Consider the following 23,079-nt stretch of genomic DNA (forward strand, 5'->3'; position numbering starts at 1 on the left):
TTTTCGTGCATGTTTACGATCGTCGACGTCAAAAATTCCTAATATTTTAAGGCCGCTATGAGAATGTAAGAAATTTGACGTGGCGTGTGCTCGCGTTGTAAATTTAACTCGAAATGTGAAGCGCCACCGATAATAAGTCTGTTTAATGAGTAGTACGATGTCGTGATGTGACATTATGTTTACGATTCTTGTAATGTAGCCAGAGCAATGTATTTACGCAAATTTACTGGACTCTGAAGAATTGTTTACGAATGATAAAGTTGATCGTTTGGGGTGATTTGTATAAAAACACGACACCGATAAGAGCGTTTAGCGTCTGTTTAGCAGTGATTAGAAGTCGTGTAATGATACTAGAAAATGATTAGAGATTATCATTGGCAGAAAATTAAACAAAGCGAGCTTACAATGTTGGGACGAAGTGCAGAGATAAACGCGAAATTTAAAAGCGATTAAGTTGAGGAAGATCTTAATTTATCGCTCTTTTTGGAAAAAGAGAGTCATTAGATAATGCTCGTTTTGCTCCAAAAAGAAGACTTAAGGTTGAACTCTCCATATTTGAAGATAAGGCGTTTTAATGTAAAAGTTTGATCAAAATATGTAGTACGAAAACGAAAAGAGGTATTTTGAAATGCGTTTTTTTTTTGTTTGAAACAGCACAAAAAATTGTAGTGACGCTACCTTAAGAGATTTATATCTTGGTAATTTGACTTAGTAACAACGCTACACATTTTCAAAACAAACCAACTGGCGCAAAAAAGTCAATTTAGACAGTAATTTTGTTTAAACTTTTGAAATTTTAGCGATTTCGGAATGGTCTGTCTTTTTTTTAGCCTCAAGCAAAAACAACCCTTAGTGAAAAAACCTCCTGAAATTTCTTGGCTGTTGCACTAATATTACCAAAATTACGAATTTTGCCGAGGGTTTTCTCATATTTCGGCTTCGCTTTGAAAATAAAAATTTCTAAAATTTATGTTTTTTGATTTACAATGTTGCAATTTGGCAGACTTAATATACGATAAAAAACTAATAATTTCCTGAAATTTCATAGCTGTTCCACTAGAATTACCAAAATTACGAATTTTAGGGAAAGATTTCTCATATTTCGGTTTCGCCTTGAAAATAAATTTTTTTAAAAGTTATGTTTTTTGATTTACAATGTTGCAATTTAGCAGACTTAATATACGATAAAAAACTAATAATTTTCTGAAATTTCATAGCTGTTGCACTAAAATTACCAAAATTACGAATTTTGCCGAGGGTTTTCTCATATTTCGGCTTCGCTTTGAAAATAAAAATTTCTAAAATTTATGTTTTTTGATTTACAATGTTGCAATTTGGCAGACTTAATATACGATAAAAAACTAACAATTTCCTAAAATTTCATAGCTGTTCCACTAGAATTACCAAAATTACGAATTTTAGGGAAAGATTTCTCATATTTCGGTTTCGCCTTGAAAATAAAAATTTTTAAAAGTTATGTTTTTTGATTTACAATGTTGCAATTTAGCAGACTTAATATACGATAAAAACCTAATAATTTCCTGAAATTTCATAACCGTTGGACTAAAATTACCAAAATTACGAATTTTGCCGAGGGTTTTCTCATATATCGGCTTCGCCTTGAAAATAAAAATTTCTAAAATTTATGTTTTTTAATTTACAATTTTGCAATTTAGCAGACTTAATATACGATAAAAAACTAATAATTTCCTGAAATTTCATAGCTGTTGCACTAAAACTACCAAAATTACGAATTTTGCCGAGGGTTTTCTCATATTTCGGCTTCGCTTTGAAAATAAAAATTTCTAAAATTTATGTTTTTTGATTTACAATGTTGCAATTTGGCAGACTTAATATACGATAAAAAACTAACAATTTCCTAAAATTTCATAGCTGTTCCACTAGAATTACCAAAATTACGAATTTTAGGGAAAGATTTCTCATATTTCGGTTTCGCCTTGAAAATAAAAATTTCTAAAAGTTATGTTTTTAGATTTACAATGTTGCAATTTAGCAGACTTAATATACGATAAAAAACTAATAATTTCCTGAAATTTCATAGCTGTTGCACTAAAATTACCAAAATTACGAATTTTGCCGAGGGTTTTCTCATATTTCGGCTTCGCTTGGAAAATAAAAATTTCTAAAAGTTTATGTTTTTAGATTTACAATGTTGCAATTTAGCAGACTTAATATACGATAAAAAACTAATAATTTCCTGAAATTTCATAGCTGTCGCACTAAAACTACCAAAATTACGAATTTTGCCGAGGGTTTTCTCATATTTCGGCTTCACTTTGAAAATAAAAATTTCTAAAATTTATGTTTTTTGATTTACAATGTTGCAATTTGGAAGACTTAATATACGATAAAAAACTAACAATTTCCTAAAATTTCATAGCTGTTCCACTAGAATTACCAAAATTACGAATTTTAGGGAAAGATTTCTCATATTTCGGTTTCGCCTTGAAAATAAAAATTTCTAAAAGTTATGTTTTTTGATTTACAATGTTGCAATTTAGCAGACTTAATATACGATAAAAAACTAATAATTTCCTGAAATTTCATAGCTGTTGCACTAAAACTACCAAAATTACGAATTTTGCCGAGGGTTTTCTCATATTTCGGCTTCACTTTGAAAATAAAAATTTCTAAAATTTATGTTTTTTGATTTACAATGTTGCAATTTGGAAGACTTAATATACGATAAAAAACTAACAATTTCCTAAAATTTCATAGCTGTTCCACTAGAATTACCAAAATTACGAATTTTAGGGAAAGATTTCTCATATTTCGGTTTCGCCTTGAAAATAAAAATTTCTAAAAGTTATGTTTTTTGATTTACAATGTTGCAATTTAGCAGACTTAATATACGATAAAAACCTAATAATTTCCTGAAATTTCATAGCTGTTGCACTAAAATTACCAAAATTACGAATTTTGCCGAGGGTTTTCTCATATTTCGGCTTCGCTTTGAAAATAAAAATTTCTAAAATTTATGTTTTTTGATTTACAATGTAGCAATTTGGCAGACTTAATATACGATAAAAAACTAACAATTTCCTAAAATTTCATAGCTGTTCCACTAGAATTACCAAAATTACGAATTTTAGGGAAAGATTTTTCATATTTCGGTTTCGCCTTGAAAATAAAAATTTCTAAAAGTTATGTTTTTAGATTTACAATGTTGCAATTTAGCAGACTTAATATACGATAAAAAACTAATAATTTCCTGAAATTTCATAGCTGTTGCACTAAAATTACCAAAATTACGAATTTTGCCGAGGGTTTTCTCATATTTCGGCTTCGCTTGGAAAATAAAAATTTCTAAAAGTTATGTTTTTTGATTTACAATGTTGCAATTTAGCAGACTTAATATACGATAAAAACCTAATAATTTCCTGAAATTTCATAACCGTTGGACTAAAATTACCAAAATTACGAATTTTGCCGAGGGTTTTCTCATATATCGGCTTCGCCTTGAAAATAAAAATTTCTAAAATTTATGTTTTTTAATTTACAATTTTGCAATTTAGCAGACTTAATATACGATAAAAAACTAATAATTTCCTGAAATTTCATAGCTGTTGCACTAAAACTACCAAAATTACGAATTTTGCCGAGGGTTATCTCATATTTAGGCTTCGCCTTGAAAATAAAAATTCATAAAATTTATGTTTTTTGATTAACAATTTTGCAATTTGGCAGAATTAATATACGATTAAAAACAAGTAATTTCCTGAAATTTCAGAGCTGTTGCTATAAAATTACCAAATTTACGAAATGGTAAAGAAATGGCTTTAGTGGGATTTTTTGTTTTTGTTTTAGCAAACTTTTTATGTTTTTTTTTGTACGTATTTTTTTTTGTGTTGTATGTCTTTATTTTTTCTTGCATTCTTTTTTCATTAAACACTGCCCTCCAAAATTAATGCAAAATTAACTGATGCAGCAGCATTCTGCAATTCTTTTAGAACTAACAGTTTTCTTTTACTGATTTAACACAAATGTGGAAAAAATCGCTTATAAAGAAATTAGAAATTTAATTGGCTGTTAGCCACGAAGAATACTGATTGTCGTCAATATTCGAGGAAATAAAACACTGTGTCTAAGGCCAACTGTCAAAACTGGAGGTAAAACAGCCATCCTGACTTTTGTTTTATGCAATTTTTTGAGTGAATTTTTTGGAACAGTTTTGATTTTAAATTGTGAAAATTGCTTTAATAAACAATCAAGTATTAGAGACCAAATCGGAAAAAAAAAATTGTTAATGGAAAATTAAATTTTAAAATTTTGTGTTAATTTTCTGCCACAGTGTGTTATTTGTTTTTTATCAGTTTTATTACTATTTCAAATTCCTCTTGATCACACACCTGAAACTCATTTTCCTTATTATGTAGGTAAATTTTTATTTAAAAAAGACATCATTTGAGTTCAAAAATATGATCCTCTCTTTGTTTGTGGAATATTTGTGCAAAGAACTTTCAATAAACTTTGGATTATTTACTATTTTATGTTCTGACCCTCGATCAGCCCAAACCCCAAACTTTACCCACCCAGAAGTGAGACCAGTGAGACTCATGCATAGTTGCTTCGAAAATGAAATTTACCGTTATGATTTTAGCAGATCAATCTTAAAAATAGCCGTATTGAAAAATAGTAAAAATTTGGGGACGCCACACAACGACCGAAAATAGCCCGTCCATTATTTACGTCTAGCTTTCCAGATAAGAAAATTCGGTACAAACCTGATCTAAAGTCAACAATTAGCACCGGACTTTCACCACTAGAGTACCACCACATCCCTAAGAAATTTCGTACATTCTTCCACTCGGCGCCGCTCTAAATGAGGAAGTGGTCTGTCGGCGCCGTAAATCTCCCCGCAGCACGAAGAATGCCAGCAACTGGTGGACCGCTCGCGTCCAATTATCTGGTGGAGTTTGTTGTTGCACACACGTACCCCGGGGACACCGATGAGATATATGATTGCCGCCAGAGGCGGCGCGTCGAAATCAACCAAAACCGCTCTTCAGCGCCCGCATCCTCACCTCTTCCCTGAAACCTGCGAGTCTCAAGAGCGAGTTTCCCACGAATTGCGCGTCTCGTGCCGAGAAACCCAAGAAAAACCATCCGGCGATCCCCTCAATTGCTCCATAATCGGCGCCTATGGCCAGCAGTGGCACCACACGCCGCAAACCACTCAAGAAAATTTAGGCGCCACTGTCACTCAGTCACACATTGACCGCCACCAAGCAAACACCGACAGCCCTACAACTTCCGCGTAAGGGCATCCGCGTCCGGTGATCTCTGATGCTAGTTTCAAAAATGTCGGCCCTTCTTCTCTCCATTCTGGGGCTGTCCATGGGGATCCCGCATTGTCCCATGTGGAAGGAGATCGCCCCATGCACCTGTAGGATGGACAGCACCAAACTCACCACGATACGGTGCGATAAAATGACGTCGTACGACCAAGTGGTGAAGCTGCTCAAAGGGCACTTCGCTCCGGAGGATAGAGTGTCGTTAAATCTCTCCTTCAGCAAGCTGGACGATCTCTCCTTCAGGAGTTTCAAAGAACTCAACATGACCATCGAGAACTTGAAGCTCAATCATGATAATTTGGGGTGAGATTTTTTGTATTTTACGTGGTGAAAGATCCCAAACCTTCGGACAATTTCTTCGTTTATCGGATGACAGACTTCTAAACACAAACATGATAAGCGCGAAGACGAGGAGTTTTTGATTAGATACGTTTTCTTGCTGGAATTATTTCAACTCGAGAAAACCTTCGTCATTCCTCCAAGTGATAACTTTCTTTCGCTACGATTTAATTAAATGTTTCGCAAACCACCGACCGCCACTTTCAAAACTTAAATTGATAACTTTTATTAATTTTTATCTAAACTAGTTAATCGTAAAAAATGGCGTGGAATTTTTAATTTGGCTTATAGGACATTTAAAAATAACTTGACTTGAATTTCAACAGCGTCCTTAACATCTCTTCAAGTCACGAATTTTAAATTTGAAGAAAACTTTTTCGAAAATCTATTTTAATATTCGTTATAGAATTAATTGGTTGTTAATTCCTTATCTCCAGCTTATCGCCTTTAAATACGGATTACCTTTCCAGACCCTTTAAATTTTCCTGCACGCACCCATTAAAAGATACAGAGTGGTCAGAAAAACCCTTCAAAAGGTGTCTCCTGACATTCTAATGACAAATAGACGTAGTGACAAATGACAGTCAAAGTATGTAGATAACCTTCGACCCTCACATTTATCAATTACACGTTATAACAGCGTCGCCTACTTGATTTATTCGTTCGATAATTATCACTGTTAAATTAATTTCCCGGAATTGCTGTTTAATAACATCCATGCACTGGCTAGCTCCCCCTTTGTCGCATTGAATGAATGAAAACTCCTTCGAGCAAAGTTGAAGGTTGTCAAATTCCCAAAAATATTAGCAAATTTGCTTCTGTGAATTAATTTAGCGTCGCAAGCGATCACGTTCTGTCCGAATTGAGTCCAATTAGCGTTTTCCGTTTTGGTGTAGTACGAGAAAACGGCGTCAGTGGTTTGAATGTGATCATTTCCGGCTCGTTTTACTCATTTTTTCTATTCATCAATCACGCTGGTTTATTATTTACGAGCAATTGACGTATTCATTCCGTTCCGATTCATAAATCTGTCATCGCATTAATGCAAATAAGAGGTTAACTGGGTTAATAGGCAAATGTCGAATCAATTTGACGCTGCAACCACCTGTTTGGGCTTGATGACAATAACAAATCGAAAGTTTTGTTAATAAAACCGAAAATGGAGGCAATTTTACTATTGCGAGTGTTTAAACTTGGCAATTTGGTCCAGAAATCGTTACATGTAGAATGATGGTCGGTACGTTTCCAGTGATCTTGGCGCCGTTAGCTATTAGACCATTTGATCAGATAAATTTTTAAAAGAACGTGCTCGCAATGGCGATGCCATGAATTGCGGGGAAAAATTAATAGCGTGATGGGAGATTGCGGCCAATGAATTATCTGAGATTAATTGCATGGTGCTACGAAAGCTTCTTATTTTCTTAGCAACATTGTTGCTGCGGATGTTTTTTAAGTGATTTTCACGAGTTGAGATGTTGTTTTTCTTTAGTGCAATGAAAGTTTTCTTTTTTATTAAGCATCGTGGTAAATCAGGTCAATCTTGCTCGAAATGCGAAATAATTACAGTCGGTTTAGGTTGCAAATGTTCACTTTGAGAGTTATCAAATTTCTGTGGTCGATATTTTGCTTATTTTTAAAGTAAAATTGAGCTCATTTTACGCAGAATTTCACGTAAAATCCAAAAAGGTAAGACTCGTTAAGATCGGTCTAGAAATAACTGAGTTATGAACGGTCAAAGTTTCGGATATTGGATTTTGGAAAATTTTCAAAGCTCGATATCTCCGAAACTAGAAAAGATTTAGAGAAACGGTTTTCACCATCGTATTTCTAGGCTAATTTTACTTTAGAATCCGCCCTCAAAAGTCGAAAAATTGCTGGTCGATTTTTTGGGCAAAAAAATTTTGCGACTCAATCGATGAAAAATTTTCAATTTTTTGTTTTTTTGATCGCCCCTCGTAAACTACTTGCCCTGTCGATCTGAGATTTGGCCAGTTGATAGATCACGAGCTCCTTTTTCGTTTGATATATCATTCAATAATACTTAACAAAGTTTTCATCCCGAAACAGCGTCTTGAAAATGACCCTAAAATTACGCTCTGAAAATGTAATTCGATCGATGTCTCGGTTATTTGGTTAGGAAATTTGAGCTACATGGCCTTATTTTATGCAGAATTTCGCGCTGAATTCAAAACCACCTTTGTATTTCTCGTCAGTCAACAAATAACTGAGTTAGAGGCGTTTGAAATTTCGGGTGGTCGCCAGAGACCCAAAATTTTGGAGGTTCGAAAACGATTTTGCTCGGTATCTCCGGAATTAAAGCGAATATAAAACAACCGTTTTCGAAATTGTTTTTCTCGCAATTTTTTACCTTACAAATTGCTTTTAGATAGTTCGAATTCAAAATTTTCATTTTTTTAATGTAGAAGTTGCTGTCGTTCAGTCTCTATTTCTGACTCGATCGCTATCTCGCTTATTAATAAGGCAATCTTAAAGTATTAGTGCTCATTTTACGCAGAATTTCACGCAGAATCCAAAAAGGTGAGATTCGTTAAGATCGGTGTTAAAATAACTGAGTTATGAGCGATCAAAGTTTCGGATATTGGTTTTTGATTTGGAAAATTTTCAAAGTTCGATATCTCCAAAACTAAAAAAGATTTTGAGAAACGGTTTTTACCATCGTTTTTCTAGGCTAATTTTACTTTAGAATCCGCCCTCAAAAGTCGAAAAATTGCTGGTCGATTTTTTGGGCAAAAAAATTTTGCGACTCAATCGATGAAAACTTTTCAATTTTTTGTTTTTTTGATCGCCCCTCGTAAACTACTTGCCCTGTCGATCTGAGATTTGGCCAGTTGATAGATCACGAGCTCCTTTTTCGATTGATATATCATTCAATAATATTTAACGAAGTTTTCATCCCGAAACAGCGTCTTGAAATTGACCTTCTGAAAATGTAATTCGGTCGATATCTCGGTTATTTTTTTTAGAAAATTTGAGCTGTATGGGCTCATTTTCCGCAGAATTTCGCGCTGAATCCAAAACTACTTTTGTTTTTCTCGTCAGTCAACAAATAACTGAGTTAGAGGCGTTTGAAATTTCGAGTTGTCGCCAGAGGACCAAAATGTTGGAGGTTCGAAAACGATTTTGCTCGGTATCTCTGGAATTAAAGCAAAATTGAAACAACCGTTTTCGAAATCGTTTTTTTACTATTTTAACCTTAGAAATCGATCTTAGATAGTTCCAATTCAAAATTTTTATTTTTTCAATGCAGAAGTTAGCTGTCTTTCAGACTCTAATTCAGGCTAGATCGCTATCTCGCTTATTAATGAAGCAATCTTAACGTGCTCATTTTACGCAGAATTTTACATAGATTCTAAATCTGGACTCAACATTTACATCCGACAACAATTAACTGAGTTATGGACGTTCAAAGTTTCGGATAGCTAATTTTCATTTTCAAATTTTTAAGGCTAAATATTGGAGTATATTAATAATAATCTTTGACCACCCAGAAGTTTAAGACTGTTAAATTTACCAATCAACACGCCACTTTTTTTAATCTTTTTATTTTTTCCTAGTTTGTGCTATTATTGGCATATCGAATTCAAACCTTCGAGACCATTTTGTTTTATCTCTTTTGCCAAGGTCTGCCCTTCCTTCTTGTCCCGCTTGGTTGTCATTGTGACATCGCTAGTTTATTATTATTGTCGGTTCCGCCCTCTGCCTCAGCCATTTTACTTTTAGTTTTTCTCCACTGATATTTTCGTTTAGTTTATTAACATTTTTATCGACTTCCATTTTATGTTTATTTTTTAATCATTGTTTATTAGCAAGAATTAAAAAATATTTCCACGACTGAAAAATCATTCCTCTTCCTCTTCATCTCGTCGTTTCGGGTTCGTTGGTTACGTAACCGCGACCTGCCGCCTCGACACCTCGATGCCCTCGATCCATCATCATCGATCAAGCGAACCAGCGGCGCCAAACTCTGATTAACCATCACGACCAAGCTCGTTGGTAAACAAGACGTCGTCGCGTGCCCAGACAGAAAGCTCTCTGTCTGCGGAGATTTCAACGCTCGATAATTTTTCCAGACCGCTTTTTCACACATTCCTATGTGCCGGAAGTCGCGCTATATCACATTCGGCGGGAAAGGGACACCTAGGCGCCGCTCGCGTCTTCGTAGGCGCCATCGCCTGTACCGTTGACCTCGTCAGAAAAACGAAATCGAATCACCGATACATCAGATTAACGATGTCCGTTGCAGGGAACTGGCGGGGGACACGTTCGAGGGGCTCCATAAGGTGGTATTCTTGAGTCTCGCGGACAACTTTCTGGGGAAAGTTCCAGAGCACCTTTGGAAGAGGATGCCGGGGGTCCGGACCATCGATCTAGGAAGAACCAAAATCCGGGAGTTGAAAGAGTCGAATTTTAAGGGGCTTCCGGTGCAGTGTTTGGTCCTCCCGGGGAACTCGATCGAAGAAATGGAAGAGGATTCGTTCCCGAGGAAAGTCCAGAGATTGCATCTCGGGCGCAACAACCTGAAGACGCTCAACAAGACTCTCACCAATCTCTCTGATTTAATTTGGTTGTTTGCCAACTCCAACGAACTCACAGACATCGAGGGGGAGCTGCCTTTAGACGCGAAGAAGCTCAAGATGATCCACTTCTCCAACAACAAACTGGAGAAGTTGCCCCAGCAGCTCAAATCTCTCCCTTACTTAGATTCTTTGTTTTTTCAATACAACCACATTAAAAGCCTTGATGGAACTTTAGGAAAAGGCAGGAAGTTAGTCCGGGTGGTCTTGGAGCACAACCACATCAACATAGTAAGTCGCACTGGTAAAAGAATCAACACTAAACTTAACTTTACAGTTAACCAAAGAAGACTTTGCTGAAAGTGAGATCCTCGAGTCTCTTCTGCTAGGACACAACCACATCGCGTCTTTGAACAACTCTCTGTTGAATCTGAAGAAGCTCAACTTCTTGAACGTGAGCATGAACCGACTCACTGAATTTTCCTTCCAGGAGATCGTCGGTCTGCAAGAACTGAAGAGTATCGATCTGTCGTTCAACCAAATCAAAACTGTGATTGGACCAGCCACCGTAAGTGTCCTCTGAAGTTGTTTCTTCATTATTAATCGAATTCTCTTCTTTCAGAACATGGTGGAGTGGAACATCAGACTAACTGAACTGAAGTTAGACCACAACGAACTTGAGAGTCTCAACGGCGCTCTCTCAGGCTTGCCCGACTTGTTGCGCCTGAATCTCAGCTTCAACAAGTTGAAGAAGATATCACCGGACGATTTGATCGGTTTGGATCAGTTGAGGCTTCTGGATGTGTCGCACAACTATCTCACAACTTTGGAGGAAACCAGCAAAGTAAGTGTTGTTCTTTCATTGCGACTTTTCTGACAAACTGTTGGTAGACCTTCCTTCCACGCCTCGAAGAGTTGCGAGCTAGCCACAATTATCTGACGATTTTAGAACGGGACTTCCATGGTCTTCCGGTTTTGTGCCACGCTGATCTTTCTAACAACCAAATCGTCGCGTTAGGGAGAGATTTGGTGAGCAGAACTCGCTGCAAAATCGGTCATGGGGTGCAGGAGGGTACCTGGGACACCCTCAAGATCTATCTTCAAGGTAAATTAACTTTGGAGAGACGAAGGTTCATTATTTCTTCCAGATAATCCGATTTTGTGCGACGCTGCTCTCCCTGAAATTATGTCGGCAATGGAGATCAACCACACTCGCATCTACGGCGTAGCGCATTGCCCCCCTTTGAGCGAACAACCTGTCACTAAAAAACCCAATGGGTTCTTAGGGTACGTCCCTGAAACCACTCCTTCTCTCCCAGCGGCGATTTCGGCCAGCCACGACATTCAAGAGCCCAGTAATCAGGTTAAACCGATTTTTGATGCGCTGACTAGAGATGATTCTACGACGAAACCTCAGCATCAACCGGTGGATTTGCATCAGAATGACCAGTATAGGGTGGAAGTGGCGACTAAGGGGGATCCCGCGAAGCAAGAGACTCAACTATCGAAATTAGCTTCAGAAGTTGAGGAGTTGAGGAGTCGAGTCGAAGAACTGGCGAATCAAAATCAAATTTTACTCAATCAACAATTGGGGAACAGGTCGACGGAGAAACCACCGAATGAAGAAGTGAGGGATGACAGGAAGCCCTGAATAGGATACAAAGAGTGTTGTAGTGCCTTTTAATATCCTTTTAACATTAGGTGTAGTTTGTGACACAAGTAACTTATTCCTAGTCATTTGTAGAAAAAAAAACAGAAATTTATTAAAACGACGAAGGGGGGAAAGTTGCACAAGGAAAGATGGTGAAGTATTGATGTTTATTGATGAGTACAATTTATTATTTAGATCAGTATATGACAATAATGTGTGCCATGGATTTATCGAAATATTTTAGTAGCTTTTAATTCGTTTTTATTTTTAGTTTTAATGATAATTTCATCCTGTAGTCACTAGTGATGTAAATATTTTATTACTAACTTTTCTACCTTTCAGATCGAGCACAAAACGTTAATAAACTCATAGGAAATTGTGTGTATTTATAACTGAAAATATATTTTATTATCTTCTGCTATTGTTTTCCTCTGAACTTGACCCCGGATGCACTATTGGTAGAAATCTCAATATTTCGCTTATTTAGGGAGTAATCTTAACGTATTAGTGCTCATTTTACGCAGAATTTTACGCAGAATCCAAAAAGGTGAGATTCGCTACGATCGGTCTAGAAATAAGTGAGTTATAAGCGATCAAAATTTCGGATATTGAATTTGAGTTGGAAAATTTTCAAAGTTCAATATCTCCGAAACTAAAAAAGATTTTCAGAAACGGTTTTCACCATCGTTTTTCTCGGCTCATTTTACTTTAGAATCAACCCTCAAAAGTCAAAAATTCGATGGTCAATTTTTTGAGCAAAAAAATTTTACGACTCAATCGATGAAAAATTCTCAATTTTTCGTTTTTTGATCGCCCCTCGTAATCTACTTGACCTATCGATCTAAAATTTGGCTAGTTGATAAATGTCAATAATACTAAACGCAGTTTTCGCCTCGAAACAGCTTCTTGAAAATTACCCTAAAATCACTCTTTGAAAATGTAATAAGGCTGATATCTCCGTTATTTGTTGAAGAAATTTGAGCTGTATTTTACGTCATTTTACGCAGAATTTTGCGGTGAATCCGAAAATATCATCATTTTTCTCGTCCGTCAACAAATAACTGAATTAGAAGCGTTTAAAATTTTGGGTGGTCGCCAGAGGGCCAAAATTTTGCAGGTTTGAAAGCGATTTTGCTCGATATCTCTGGAAATAATGCGAATATAAAAAAAAAAATTTTTGAAATCGTTTTTCTCGCGAATTTTTAGCTTAGAAATCGATCTTTGATAGTTCGAATTCGAAATTTTATTTTTTTATTATTGAAGCTGCCTTTCGGTCTCTAATTCAGACTCGATATCTCCCTTATTCATAGAGTAATTTTAAAGTATTGGTGCTCATTTTACGCAGAATTTACCGCTGGATTCAAAATAGGACTAAATTTTTACGTACGTCAATCAATAATCGAATTAGGAGCGTTTAAAGAAAATAATAAAGGACTTCCGCCTCAGACTGTTTTTTTAATCTACTGTTACAATAAAATCAGCACACCACAGAGGTTATGTTTCCATGCCGACCAAAAGATTTTTCTGACATTTTAAATAAACAAAGTCAAAGAGACAAAGTACAGTTGCTATTTTAAGTAAAACGTTAATTTCAAGTCTCAAATCTTTATTTTAGTAATGATTCTGACAAAAGTCCTTTTGGTTTTGTGCCTAGTTCAACAACACAGTTGTGATCTCGTTTGGGCCCCAAGTCGCCAAGCCTTATCATCTCTTAATTTAAAAACGGGAGATCAAGACCCAGAAAGACCTCAACTTGCTAACTGGTAAAATCCCCATTTTTGAGTAGTGAATAACCCTTGATTTTAGCTTCTCAGGGAAAGAATTCAAAAAGAAAACCTTCACCAGTAGACAGGGATTTTTTCTCAGCACTATTATAACTCCAGCAGCGACCCAAAAACATGTTTATAAATTTGAGTTTTCCGCATTAAAATGGCCTGGTGAGGTTCCTTGCGGAAATATATCAGCTAATAATATTATTGCAGCAACGGGTAATATCGCCCATACGACCTCAGCAAAAGAATTCGATGTATCTGGATTCGTTAACCGCCGCCACATGTTGTATTTTGCTCCATACTCAATTCTACCAGGCATTTACCAAATTAAAATGAAATCTTCAGTAAAAATCGTAAGTTTATTCCGATTCCGATCGATTTTTCTACATTCTTATTGTAGAATACCAAGAAACTGCATGAATTTCCCCCGCTGGAGTGCTACTTTATGGTGCAACCACTGCCAGCACTCATCATGCTGCGTGGAGGAATTTACAGACAAGTCCCTTCCGACACCGAGATTCGCTTAGACGCTTCAGAAACCATCGAACGCAATGACAACATCCAACAAAACAAGACAAAAACGATGGTTTTCCATTGGAGCTGCACTCAACAAATCGTACAAAGTTTCTGCAGAAAGGAAGTCATGTCGAGGGACATCACACTGATAATCCCCAAACAACAAGTCCTGACTTACGGAAAATTTAACATAACTTTAGAAGTCTTGTCTTACGGCGTCTGGCAACAAGCGTCCCAAGAGATCGACGTGGTGAAAGGCGCCGTCGATCTCATAATAATGTAACAAACTTTTTCGTGACTTTCAGAACTGTTTTTATTTGTAGGTGCGTTGAAAACTGTCGTCCGCAAAAGCTGTTGTCTGATGCTAAACAAATTACGGCGTTTCGAGCCGTTTGTGACAATAACTGCTTTGATTTGAAAGAAGGAGAACTCGAATGGGAGGTGAAATCAGTTAGTAATTCCAGTTTTGAACTAAATTACGACACGCAAACTCGTTTCGGACCGAAAGGACCGAAACTGACAGTTTTAGAAGACGTCTTCACACCTGGAGAGGAATATTTTATCTCGGTGATTCGTGGAAAGTCTCTTCCGGGATCATCAGTCATTTCGTTGAAATTCGCTCTTTCTCCGGCGGTTAACAGTTGCGAAATTGCGCCCTCCACTGGTTTTAGTCAAGAGACGTTCTTTAAGTTGGCGTGCAATGTATCAAAACCCGATGAAGAATATCTGTTCGATGTACTAATCAACAGGAATTTGAGTAAGAACTCGAAAGGTTGAAATGGTTTTTACCCGCGGGTTATTGCAGGAGAAGTGGTCGTCAGCGGGTACTACCCAGACGTGTTCAACTACCCCTTTCTTTTGCCGTGGTCCCATGGGCAGAATTTTAGCGTCCGCGTGACCAAACGTGGAGAACTGCCTGTATACCTAGAAGTTACTGCTGATGTTAAAAGAGTCGCACCCCCTAAATCAAACGAGATCAAAGAAATTTACAAGAAATTCAACGAAAGTAAAGGAGCGCCCTCCATCGCGTCCCTTCTTGGAAGCGACAACCCTGACGACCGCGAAAAGGGAATAAAAATGTTTCTTGTCTTAGCTAACGAGGTTGTAGAGTACGAACCAACTGAAGAAACCTTCGAATTCGCTAAGAACATGACGTACACTGTCGTCCAAGACATGTTGAAAGTGAGTTTGGTGTTGTATCGACTTGTTGTACAGTTTTGTTGCAGTCACCACCTGATGACGTCTTGCTGTTGGTCACAGTGAGCAGCGCCATCACAAGAATTATCATCCATCACATGTTGACGAAATCTGATCCTTATCTCGCGAAGTTGTCTTCGGCGCTCTGTAAACTAATGATCGGGCGATACGGGGAAAAGTTGAAGGCAAGAATACTCGTGAATTCTGAAACTGAGTTCTCAACAGTTGCAAGGTAATCGTACTCGCCGCAAGAGTGTAACCAAGAGTTTTTTCTTAGAGTTGTCACCAAATGCATGGAATCGAACGTTTACGAAAACTTCGCTTTGCTGTACTTCGTTCCGTACAACGTCTCCGTAGACACATTTCCAGCAGGGGACAAAGAGACTATTAAAGGCTACCCGAACTACGACGACGTCTTCGACGAATACAAAGAACGTCTAGACAACGTACGTGTTTAAATTTTCTCCCCAAAAGCTTGAATTTCGTGTGGTTTAGTTCAACGAAGTGACGAACAACATCCTGGCCGCTCACGCCAAGCAAGCAAAAGCTTTATCCCGGACTTTGAATCTCGGGAGTCACGTGGCGAAATCCACCGGCCAGTTTTCCGGGATTTTGGTAATCAGAGACACCGGTGAGCGACTGGCGAACACCACAATCGGCTTCATGGAAAATCTCTTGATTCCTTCGTCGGACTTCGAGAACAGCACTTACAAGTTTCTTGTTCTGGTACTAATAAATCCACACGTTTTAACACTCCGGTTGATTAAATCCCCTAGATGACTCTTTGGTCGAAGGATATTATGTGGTGGAACTACAAACAGACTCGTGTAGTGACGAGTATCATCAACTTTGAGTTTTGGTACGACGAGTTCAAGAAACCGCTCCTACATTTCAAGAATCCGGCGATTCTGTTGTTGAAAATGAAGGAAAAGAGGAACTTTCAACGGACCAGCGTCACTAGTAATGTTACTGTGCCCACAAACTACACGGGAATGAGTGGGAAAGAGCTGAATCCGTACATTCGAGTGCACAGAATTGTTATTCCTCCAGGATCAGTTCTGAATATTCAATTTTATAACATTTCTCCGTACGACGCGTTTGATGTACTTTTTCCAAGGCGTGGGTGCTTAACTTGATGTTTGGTTCCAGGCGATTATTTCCAGGCACGAGTTCCCCACCATTGCTCATTTTGAGAACAATCAGTCGATTGATAGTCGGAAGACGAACTACATGCGGATTATCAACTATAAAAATTATATTGTCTGGGGTTTCTTGGGGGTTTTACCGAACAAAAGGAGTCTTATTATGGATCCAGGGTTGATGTATTACGACGTTCAGTTTAAAACTTCACACTGTATTAAATGGGATGTTGATCAACGGTCTTGGAAGCCAGCATGCAAGGTACCTTCTTGTTAAGCACCAATGAAACTACTCTCAGTTTTAGTCTGGACTAGCAACGACTTCTAAGACAGTTTCTTGTTTGTGCAAACATTTTTCTCTTGTTGCTGGATACCAACAAAACGCCAAATCGGTGGTCCAAGAAGTGATAACGGAGGAAGTTGAGCTCAAACTGAAGGCCTGTTTGGTTATTTTCATCACAGTAGCTGTAACGTATTTGTTGTTTTGTTTGCTGATGTTACCAAAAGCCTTCACGCGCCAAGTAAGTAGTCATTGTTTTTAGTACATACCAACTCCTTTAATTCCCACAGGACCCTGTCTACTTCCTGGCCGACAATAAAAAGGAGAACACGTATGCCTACCTGTTAGTCATCCGAACCGAAGATAAAAGTAACGCAGGAACTACTTCAAGCATCACAATAAGACTTGTGGGGTCCTCAGCCACCAGCGACGTAAAAACTCGTCGAATTTGACTCAACTTCATTCTTCTTTGCAGCCGCACGTCCTCAACTATCCAGACCCGAAAATGTATTTGCTCCAAAGACAATGCGAGGACGTGTTTGTGTTAACAACCCCGAAGCCCCTGGGAGTTATGCTCAAAGCCGAGCTGTGGAGCGACTGGAGCGGACCAAGTCCCTCCTGGTAATTACGTACGGTCATCCTTCTTTTTAGTGGTGTTATTTGCAGGGGCTGCAGAGACATGGTGATTTACGACTTGCAAACCAAAGAGCAATGGTACTTCAAAATTAAAACAGAATTCAACATCCACGCTGGTACGACTTACCTGGTGGTCAATCCCAAAGACTTGGTCGTGTCGAAAAAGATAACTTCGAAGTTTCGCATCTGCAATTATTTCCACACTTGGCAATTGTGGGCCGCGGAGAAAAACTTTTCGTTTCTTGCACGTCTGACGGTGGTTTTTTCGAACATTTTGATGATTTTCTCTTTGAATCTTATTATGCTCGGGTTTTTACCAGCGTTCGTCTTAAGGGATCTCTTTGATATTCACTGGGCGTTGTACCTTCCAGATAACAGCATCAAAATTTGCTTTTTGTGCGCTTTTTTGTCGTTTATTCCGCACATTATTCTCGCGTGGATGTTTCGGTTTTCCAACTTGGAATTTCTTGCGTTTCAGCGGAAGTTTAAGCAGAGATATAACTTGGCGTGGTTTAGCTGGTAAGTTGAAGGTGTTGTAAACTACTTGTTTATTAAATTTTAGGATTATTTTAACTGTTTTGATATTTGCGACAACGATCTTTTTGGTTTTTCTTGGGTTTTGGGTTCCGTACTATAAGAGTTTGATATGGTTGATCACTTCAGTCATTGCAATTTTGTTTGATGTGTTGATTTTGGAGAACGCGTTTATCATAATACAGACTTTTATTTGCAAGTTTAAACTGGTACGAGTCTAACATGTCCGCACTTTTAGTTTAATTGAAGTTTTCCAGACGATTTCTATACCGGAGAAGAAGAAGGAAATGTTTCTCAAAATGATTAAGACTCAGCGGGATTATTTGTACCAATCTTATGAGTCTTCGATATTTCGGCCGTATCTCTTACATTTGTACAAACCTTTAGAAAAGATGCAGATAATCGTGAGCTTAAGACCCGCATAGGGTAAAACTACCAATAATCGGCACCATTAGCAGATTTCTCAACTTCAAATACTAACACTATTAGTTTATAAATTTAATTAAAAAGTAGAATGGAAAGCTAGAACCTAGAATAACACGTTGTCAGAAAGGGCCCAAAAAATACGCATTGCAGGTCGAAAAAAAAGAAAATAGCAAGCAATTTCTTAGCAAACAATTAATTTCTTTTTTAGCTGTCGTCATACTTCTTAGGGGTGTCTTAAAGTACCCAAAAAGTAGGATTATCATTTAGAATGTGCCGTGCCGACTATTAGTAGTTTTACCCTATTTGGTTTTAATAACGCCTTTGAAACAGAGGAGAAGAATCATCGAGGATCTGCGCCAAGGTATTTACAACGACTTAGAAGACATTTTTATGTATGGTATCTACAATTTGCTCCTGTATCTGGTAATCTTAACAAACAGAAGTACTCTAACGACCACCAGTAGAGAACAAATAAAAACTTTGGTGGAAGGAAAATACACGAGAACTTTAGGATTCTCAGATGTTGGCTACATTCAGGGGTGAGTAACCTTCCTACTTATCTACCCCTCAACGTTTTTTTCTAGGATAACCACTTACATAAATCAAACCTTGATTCCTATTATTCACCCTACGGCATGGTACGAGGGCTACTCCCTCAACGTCCCCGGACTGATGGTGGACACCCACAACAATTTCATGGGGGTGGTTCGAATCCGCCAACAACGAGTTACCGAAGATTCTTGTGTTGTCCCCGAAATCATGAAATTCTTAAACGTGACGTGTAATCCGGAATTCTCAAGATCCGTGGCTGAGTACGGCGTTTTTGGCCCTCGATGGAGCGAGTTTGAAGAAACTTTTATGTATAACAAATTTAAATCGATCTGGCATTACTTGGAGGATGACGACACTGATACAACATTTGTGTCAGGTGCGTGGTTTTACCTAAAAGAGCAGTTTTTGAGTTGTTTGTAGGGAAATTTTATACGTACTCTGGGGGCGGTTACGTGGCTTATTTGGGGCGCTCTAAAGAAACCAGCATGAAGTCTCTGAAGGAACTGATGAGTTACCAATGGCTGGATCGTCAGACCAGAGCTCTGTTTCTCGAGTTTTTGATCTACAACGTGAATTACAACGTTTTTATTAGTGTTAACTTAGAGTATGAGCAGAGTGCCGCTGGATACAGCAGTCAATACGACAACGTTAGTATCACATGCAGAATCATTAGAAACTAAATTCGTTGCAGGTAAACGTGGTCCGAATGCTGATGGTCGAGAACGAAATGGAAATGATGACCATCGCCTTCTTCTGCATTTATATCTTCTGGGTTGTGATGCTCACTCTAAAACTCATGATAGACATAGTCAAGAACATCACAGATTTCTATAAGAGAACTTGGCTGTTGATTGACATGCTCATTATCAGCATGACTCTCGTCAACATCAGCATGTTTGCCTACAGAATGAACATGATCAACAAGTACTTGGTGGCTCTGGAGGCTACAAATAACGACGAATATGTTTCCTACTCTGATTTGTATACCGTCGAAGAACTGTTAACTTATTTTGGAGGAATTCTAGTTTGTGTGGCCACAGTACGCCTGTGGAAGTTTCTCAGATTTGGAGTGTTCTTTCGGATTTTGGAAAAAACGTTGACGATGGCCGCATTTCCGTTGTTTTCTGTAACGTTTGCGTTTGGGGTCATTCTAACAGCTTTTGGTTTGTCGGGGGTTTTGATCTACGGGAATGAACATCCGGAATTGTCGACATTTATGAAAATTGTTGCGACGCTAATCCAACTATCGCTAAAACCCGATCAGTTCGACTTAACAGACTATTTAAATGTGAAGTTATCATATTATTATTTCGCCAGTTATTTGATGCTCATGCAGGTCATCCTTCTGGTTTATATTACTGTTATTATTATGGCGTACACCAAAGCGAAACTCGAGTTGTCTGTCCAACCAGACAGCTACACAGTCTCTGATTACCTAACAGAACAATTATTTTACCTCCCAAAATTGCTACGGGCGAAAATACATCGACTAAGAGGAGGAGATCAAACATACTCTCCAATTACACCAAAAGCTGATGAATTTCGGTACGCAAACTGTTTGGGAATTCAACAAAGCAGAGTTGAATCAATGGGATTTATAGTTTCCTGCATCGTTCGTAATATAAACCAGTCATCGGAACAAAAATCACAGCTTACAGAGTACGAAATCGATTTAATGATAAGAGTGTGCCGATCCTTTGTCCTAAAAACTTTCGTGGACGACGATTTAGATTTATTTTTCAAAGGACACCTTGAGGGTGAAAGAGTCCAGTTAGTTGATGAAGATAGAATCGATCAAATCGCCGAATTTGTCGAAGAAATGTTTGGCAAAGAGGAAATTGAAAGCGATTTTGAATATGACTCAAAATCCGTATTCTGTAGTCAAGTGGCACTTCAGAAAATCGCAATTTTACACAACGCTGGTCTTCGATTGAAGTTAATGATGTTGCGTTTATCTTTAGTTGAGAATATATTGGATAGTTGGTAATACATGCTTTAGAATAAATTATTTTGAGTTTTGAATATTTAAATTTTTTTCCCGCTGAAAAACTAACTTGAAGTAGTTTATAAAAAACTACTGCCAACCATGGAATACAAAGTCCCTGTTGCCATCACGTGTTAAAAGCTATAATTCATGCTTCCACGGCATCTTATAATAATAATCGTCAAGAAACTTGATATCTTCGTCAACATTGATACTGAAGAGTTAACCACAGTGCCGAACTTGCGCTAATTTTTTATAAGCGACTTTTTTGTGTTAAGTTGGTGCCATTGGTGTCCCTAACTTCAAAGCATCAAAAAATCGTCAACGGTAAGTTCTCATTTTCTCTTGGAAATCTTGCAAAAATAAGCATATTTTAGCATTTAAAGGTTATTCAACAAGCTTAGAAACATATATTGCGGTTTCTGCCAGTGCTCCATGAGTATGAATAAGGAAAATCGTCCTGCTAAACGCGTGGCTCGTCGCGGCCAACCCAACAAAATGGGGTGAGATTTTTCGATAAATTTAGCATAAATCCTTTGATTGTGATGTAATTTCACCCTCCAGTGATGCTAATGAACCTGGAAAAGATAAAAAACCAATTGAAGAAGTCCAGGAAGCACTGGACCTAGGTGAAAATCCGGAAACTGAAACTCCTCAAGAGAAACCTGAAGAAATTGTTACGGATTCCGGGAAATCTTCCAAGAAAACTCGTGGAAACAAAAGCAAAATGCCAAAGATTGAAGAAGATGTTTCTTCCAAAACTGTAGAGTAAGTGAATGTTTGGAGCTGTGGTTAGTTAGATAATTTTTGATTTGTTGGTAGCAGTGCTTTAATATCACAAGAAGCACCTGCAGAAAGCGATGATGAACAAGCAAGCACCTCTTCAAAACCAGTCAAAATTCAGAGGAAGCGCAAAATGGCCACAAAACCGGTTAAAGAAGTTAAGAAAGCAGAGAAATTAGATCATCCTGTGGGAGAAATATCTGGTGACAAAACTAAAAACCTTGAAATTGAAGCGGCTGAAGAGAAACCTGAAGATTCTGTCAAACCTGCCAAGAAAACTCAAGCGAAAAAAAAGAAAATTGTGGAAGATGATGAATTGCCGAATGCTGATAAGGCGCCAAAATTAGAAGAGGAAGGCGAAGCTTCAAACACTATTAGGTAAGATAACTTTTGAATTTCCTATTAGTTATTTATTAATTTATTGGTACCAGTGCGTCACTAAAGGAGTCTGTGGAGGATGATGTTGAAGAAGCAGGCACGTCTTCAAAACCAGTGAAGGCTCAAAGGAAACGGAAGGTGGCAGCAACTGGACCATCACTCCCCACAAAAAAAGGTCCTGTGGGAATAAAATCAAAACGCACTGCAAAGTTGGCACCGCCAAAAACTTCTGGAGAAGTGGATACAAGCAAGGAATCCAAACTTGCTTCTTCAGCTAAATCTAAACCAACTCTTAAAACCGCCCCAAAGGAAGAAAACCTTCCCAAACCACCAAACAGATCAATTCTTCAACTGAAAATCGTCCTTCAAGAAATTACTCCTCCAGTTTGGCGTCGAATCCAAGTTTTAAACACCGACACGTTCCTTGATTTGAGTAACCATGTGAAAGAGGTCATGGGATGGTTATCATCCCATATGGACCAATTTATCCTGTTTGATTCAAAGAAGAACAAACCTATTTACATCTGTCGCGATGAAGGTTTCTTGGAAAAACGCAAAGGAACGTTGATTCAACAAAAAATTAAATTATCCAGATTTTTGAACAAAAAAGGCGATACTATCATGTTTGAATACGACTTTGGAGACAGTTGGATGCACGACATTGTTGTTGAGAGAGTTTTACCTCCTCCACCGCCCAAAGCAGAATATCCAAAGTGCAAAGGGGGGAAAAGAGCTTGTCCTCCTGAAGATTGTGGAGGAGTTCCAGGATACAACCATTTGGTTGAAGTTTATAAGAATCCCAAGCACGCAGAGTATGAGGAGCTAATTGTTGAATGGTTGGGGAACTTGGTTCCAGGGTGGGATCCAGAGAAGTTTGAAAAAAAGGCGATTTTCAGAAGGATGTGGACGTGGTTGCCGACTTCGTAAAAATCGCATTTTTCGTTGTTTTTGAAACGCCAATTGTTTACTCTTTTTGATTGAGTTACAATAATTGGAAGTAGAATTGCTAAATATGTTTTTACACATATCTCACTTCAGGATT

At 37.8% G+C, this 23,079-nt stretch overlaps 4 protein-coding genes across 4 annotated transcripts; all 4 read left to right on the forward strand.

The window, feature by feature from the left end:
• The first annotated feature begins 4,941 nt into the window (after positions 1 to 4,941).
• LOC148180016 (uncharacterized) lies at positions 4,942 to 5,282 on the forward strand. The gene has a single exon (XM_088030384.1). The coding sequence runs from the start codon at positions 4,971 to 4,973 to the stop codon at positions 5,280 to 5,282; it is 312 nt and encodes a 103-aa protein (XP_087886510.1). The 5' UTR covers positions 4,942 to 4,970.
• A 25-nt stretch (positions 5,283 to 5,307) lies between these two features.
• Positions 5,308 to 12,256, forward strand: LOC148180017 (uncharacterized). Its single transcript, XM_088030382.1, has 6 exons — positions 5,308 to 5,618; positions 9,919 to 10,480; positions 10,527 to 10,757; positions 10,812 to 11,033; positions 11,081 to 11,294; positions 11,338 to 12,256. The coding sequence occupies exons 1-6, from the start codon at positions 5,308 to 5,310 to the stop codon at positions 11,838 to 11,840; spliced, it is 2,043 nt and encodes a 680-aa protein (XP_087886508.1). The 3' UTR covers positions 11,841 to 12,256.
• Positions 12,257 to 13,336: 1,080 nt separating this feature from the next.
• Positions 13,337 to 21,014, forward strand: LOC148180018 (uncharacterized). The gene is made up of 23 exons (XM_088029611.1): positions 13,337 to 13,399; positions 13,437 to 13,603; positions 13,647 to 13,777; positions 13,823 to 13,965; positions 14,013 to 14,407; positions 14,452 to 14,885; positions 14,934 to 15,310; positions 15,355 to 15,557; positions 15,603 to 15,771; positions 15,821 to 16,051; positions 16,102 to 16,428; positions 16,475 to 16,726; positions 16,770 to 16,985; positions 17,035 to 17,175; positions 17,220 to 17,365; positions 17,411 to 17,899; positions 17,943 to 18,123; positions 18,172 to 18,318; positions 18,671 to 18,879; positions 18,925 to 19,268; positions 19,313 to 19,539; positions 19,584 to 20,871; positions 20,956 to 21,014. Exons 1-23 carry the CDS (start codon positions 13,337 to 13,339, stop codon positions 21,012 to 21,014), a joined length of 6,339 nt encoding a protein of 2,112 aa, XP_087885737.1.
• A 297-nt stretch (positions 21,015 to 21,311) lies between these two features.
• LOC148180019 (uncharacterized) lies at positions 21,312 to 23,014 on the forward strand. The gene is made up of 4 exons (XM_088029612.1): positions 21,312 to 21,379; positions 21,441 to 21,644; positions 21,699 to 22,037; positions 22,091 to 23,014. Exons 1-4 carry the CDS (start codon positions 21,312 to 21,314, stop codon positions 22,962 to 22,964), a joined length of 1,485 nt encoding a protein of 494 aa, XP_087885738.1. The 3' UTR covers positions 22,965 to 23,014.
• The last annotated feature ends 65 nt before the right edge of the window (positions 23,015 to 23,079 follow it).

This window comes from Gnatocerus cornutus, chromosome 2, assembly GCF_029298725.1.
Source record: "Gnatocerus cornutus isolate USDA-ARS CGAHR chromosome 2, icGnaCorn1.1, whole genome shotgun sequence".
NCBI classification, from domain to species: Eukaryota; Metazoa; Arthropoda; class Insecta; order Coleoptera; family Tenebrionidae; genus Gnatocerus; species Gnatocerus cornutus.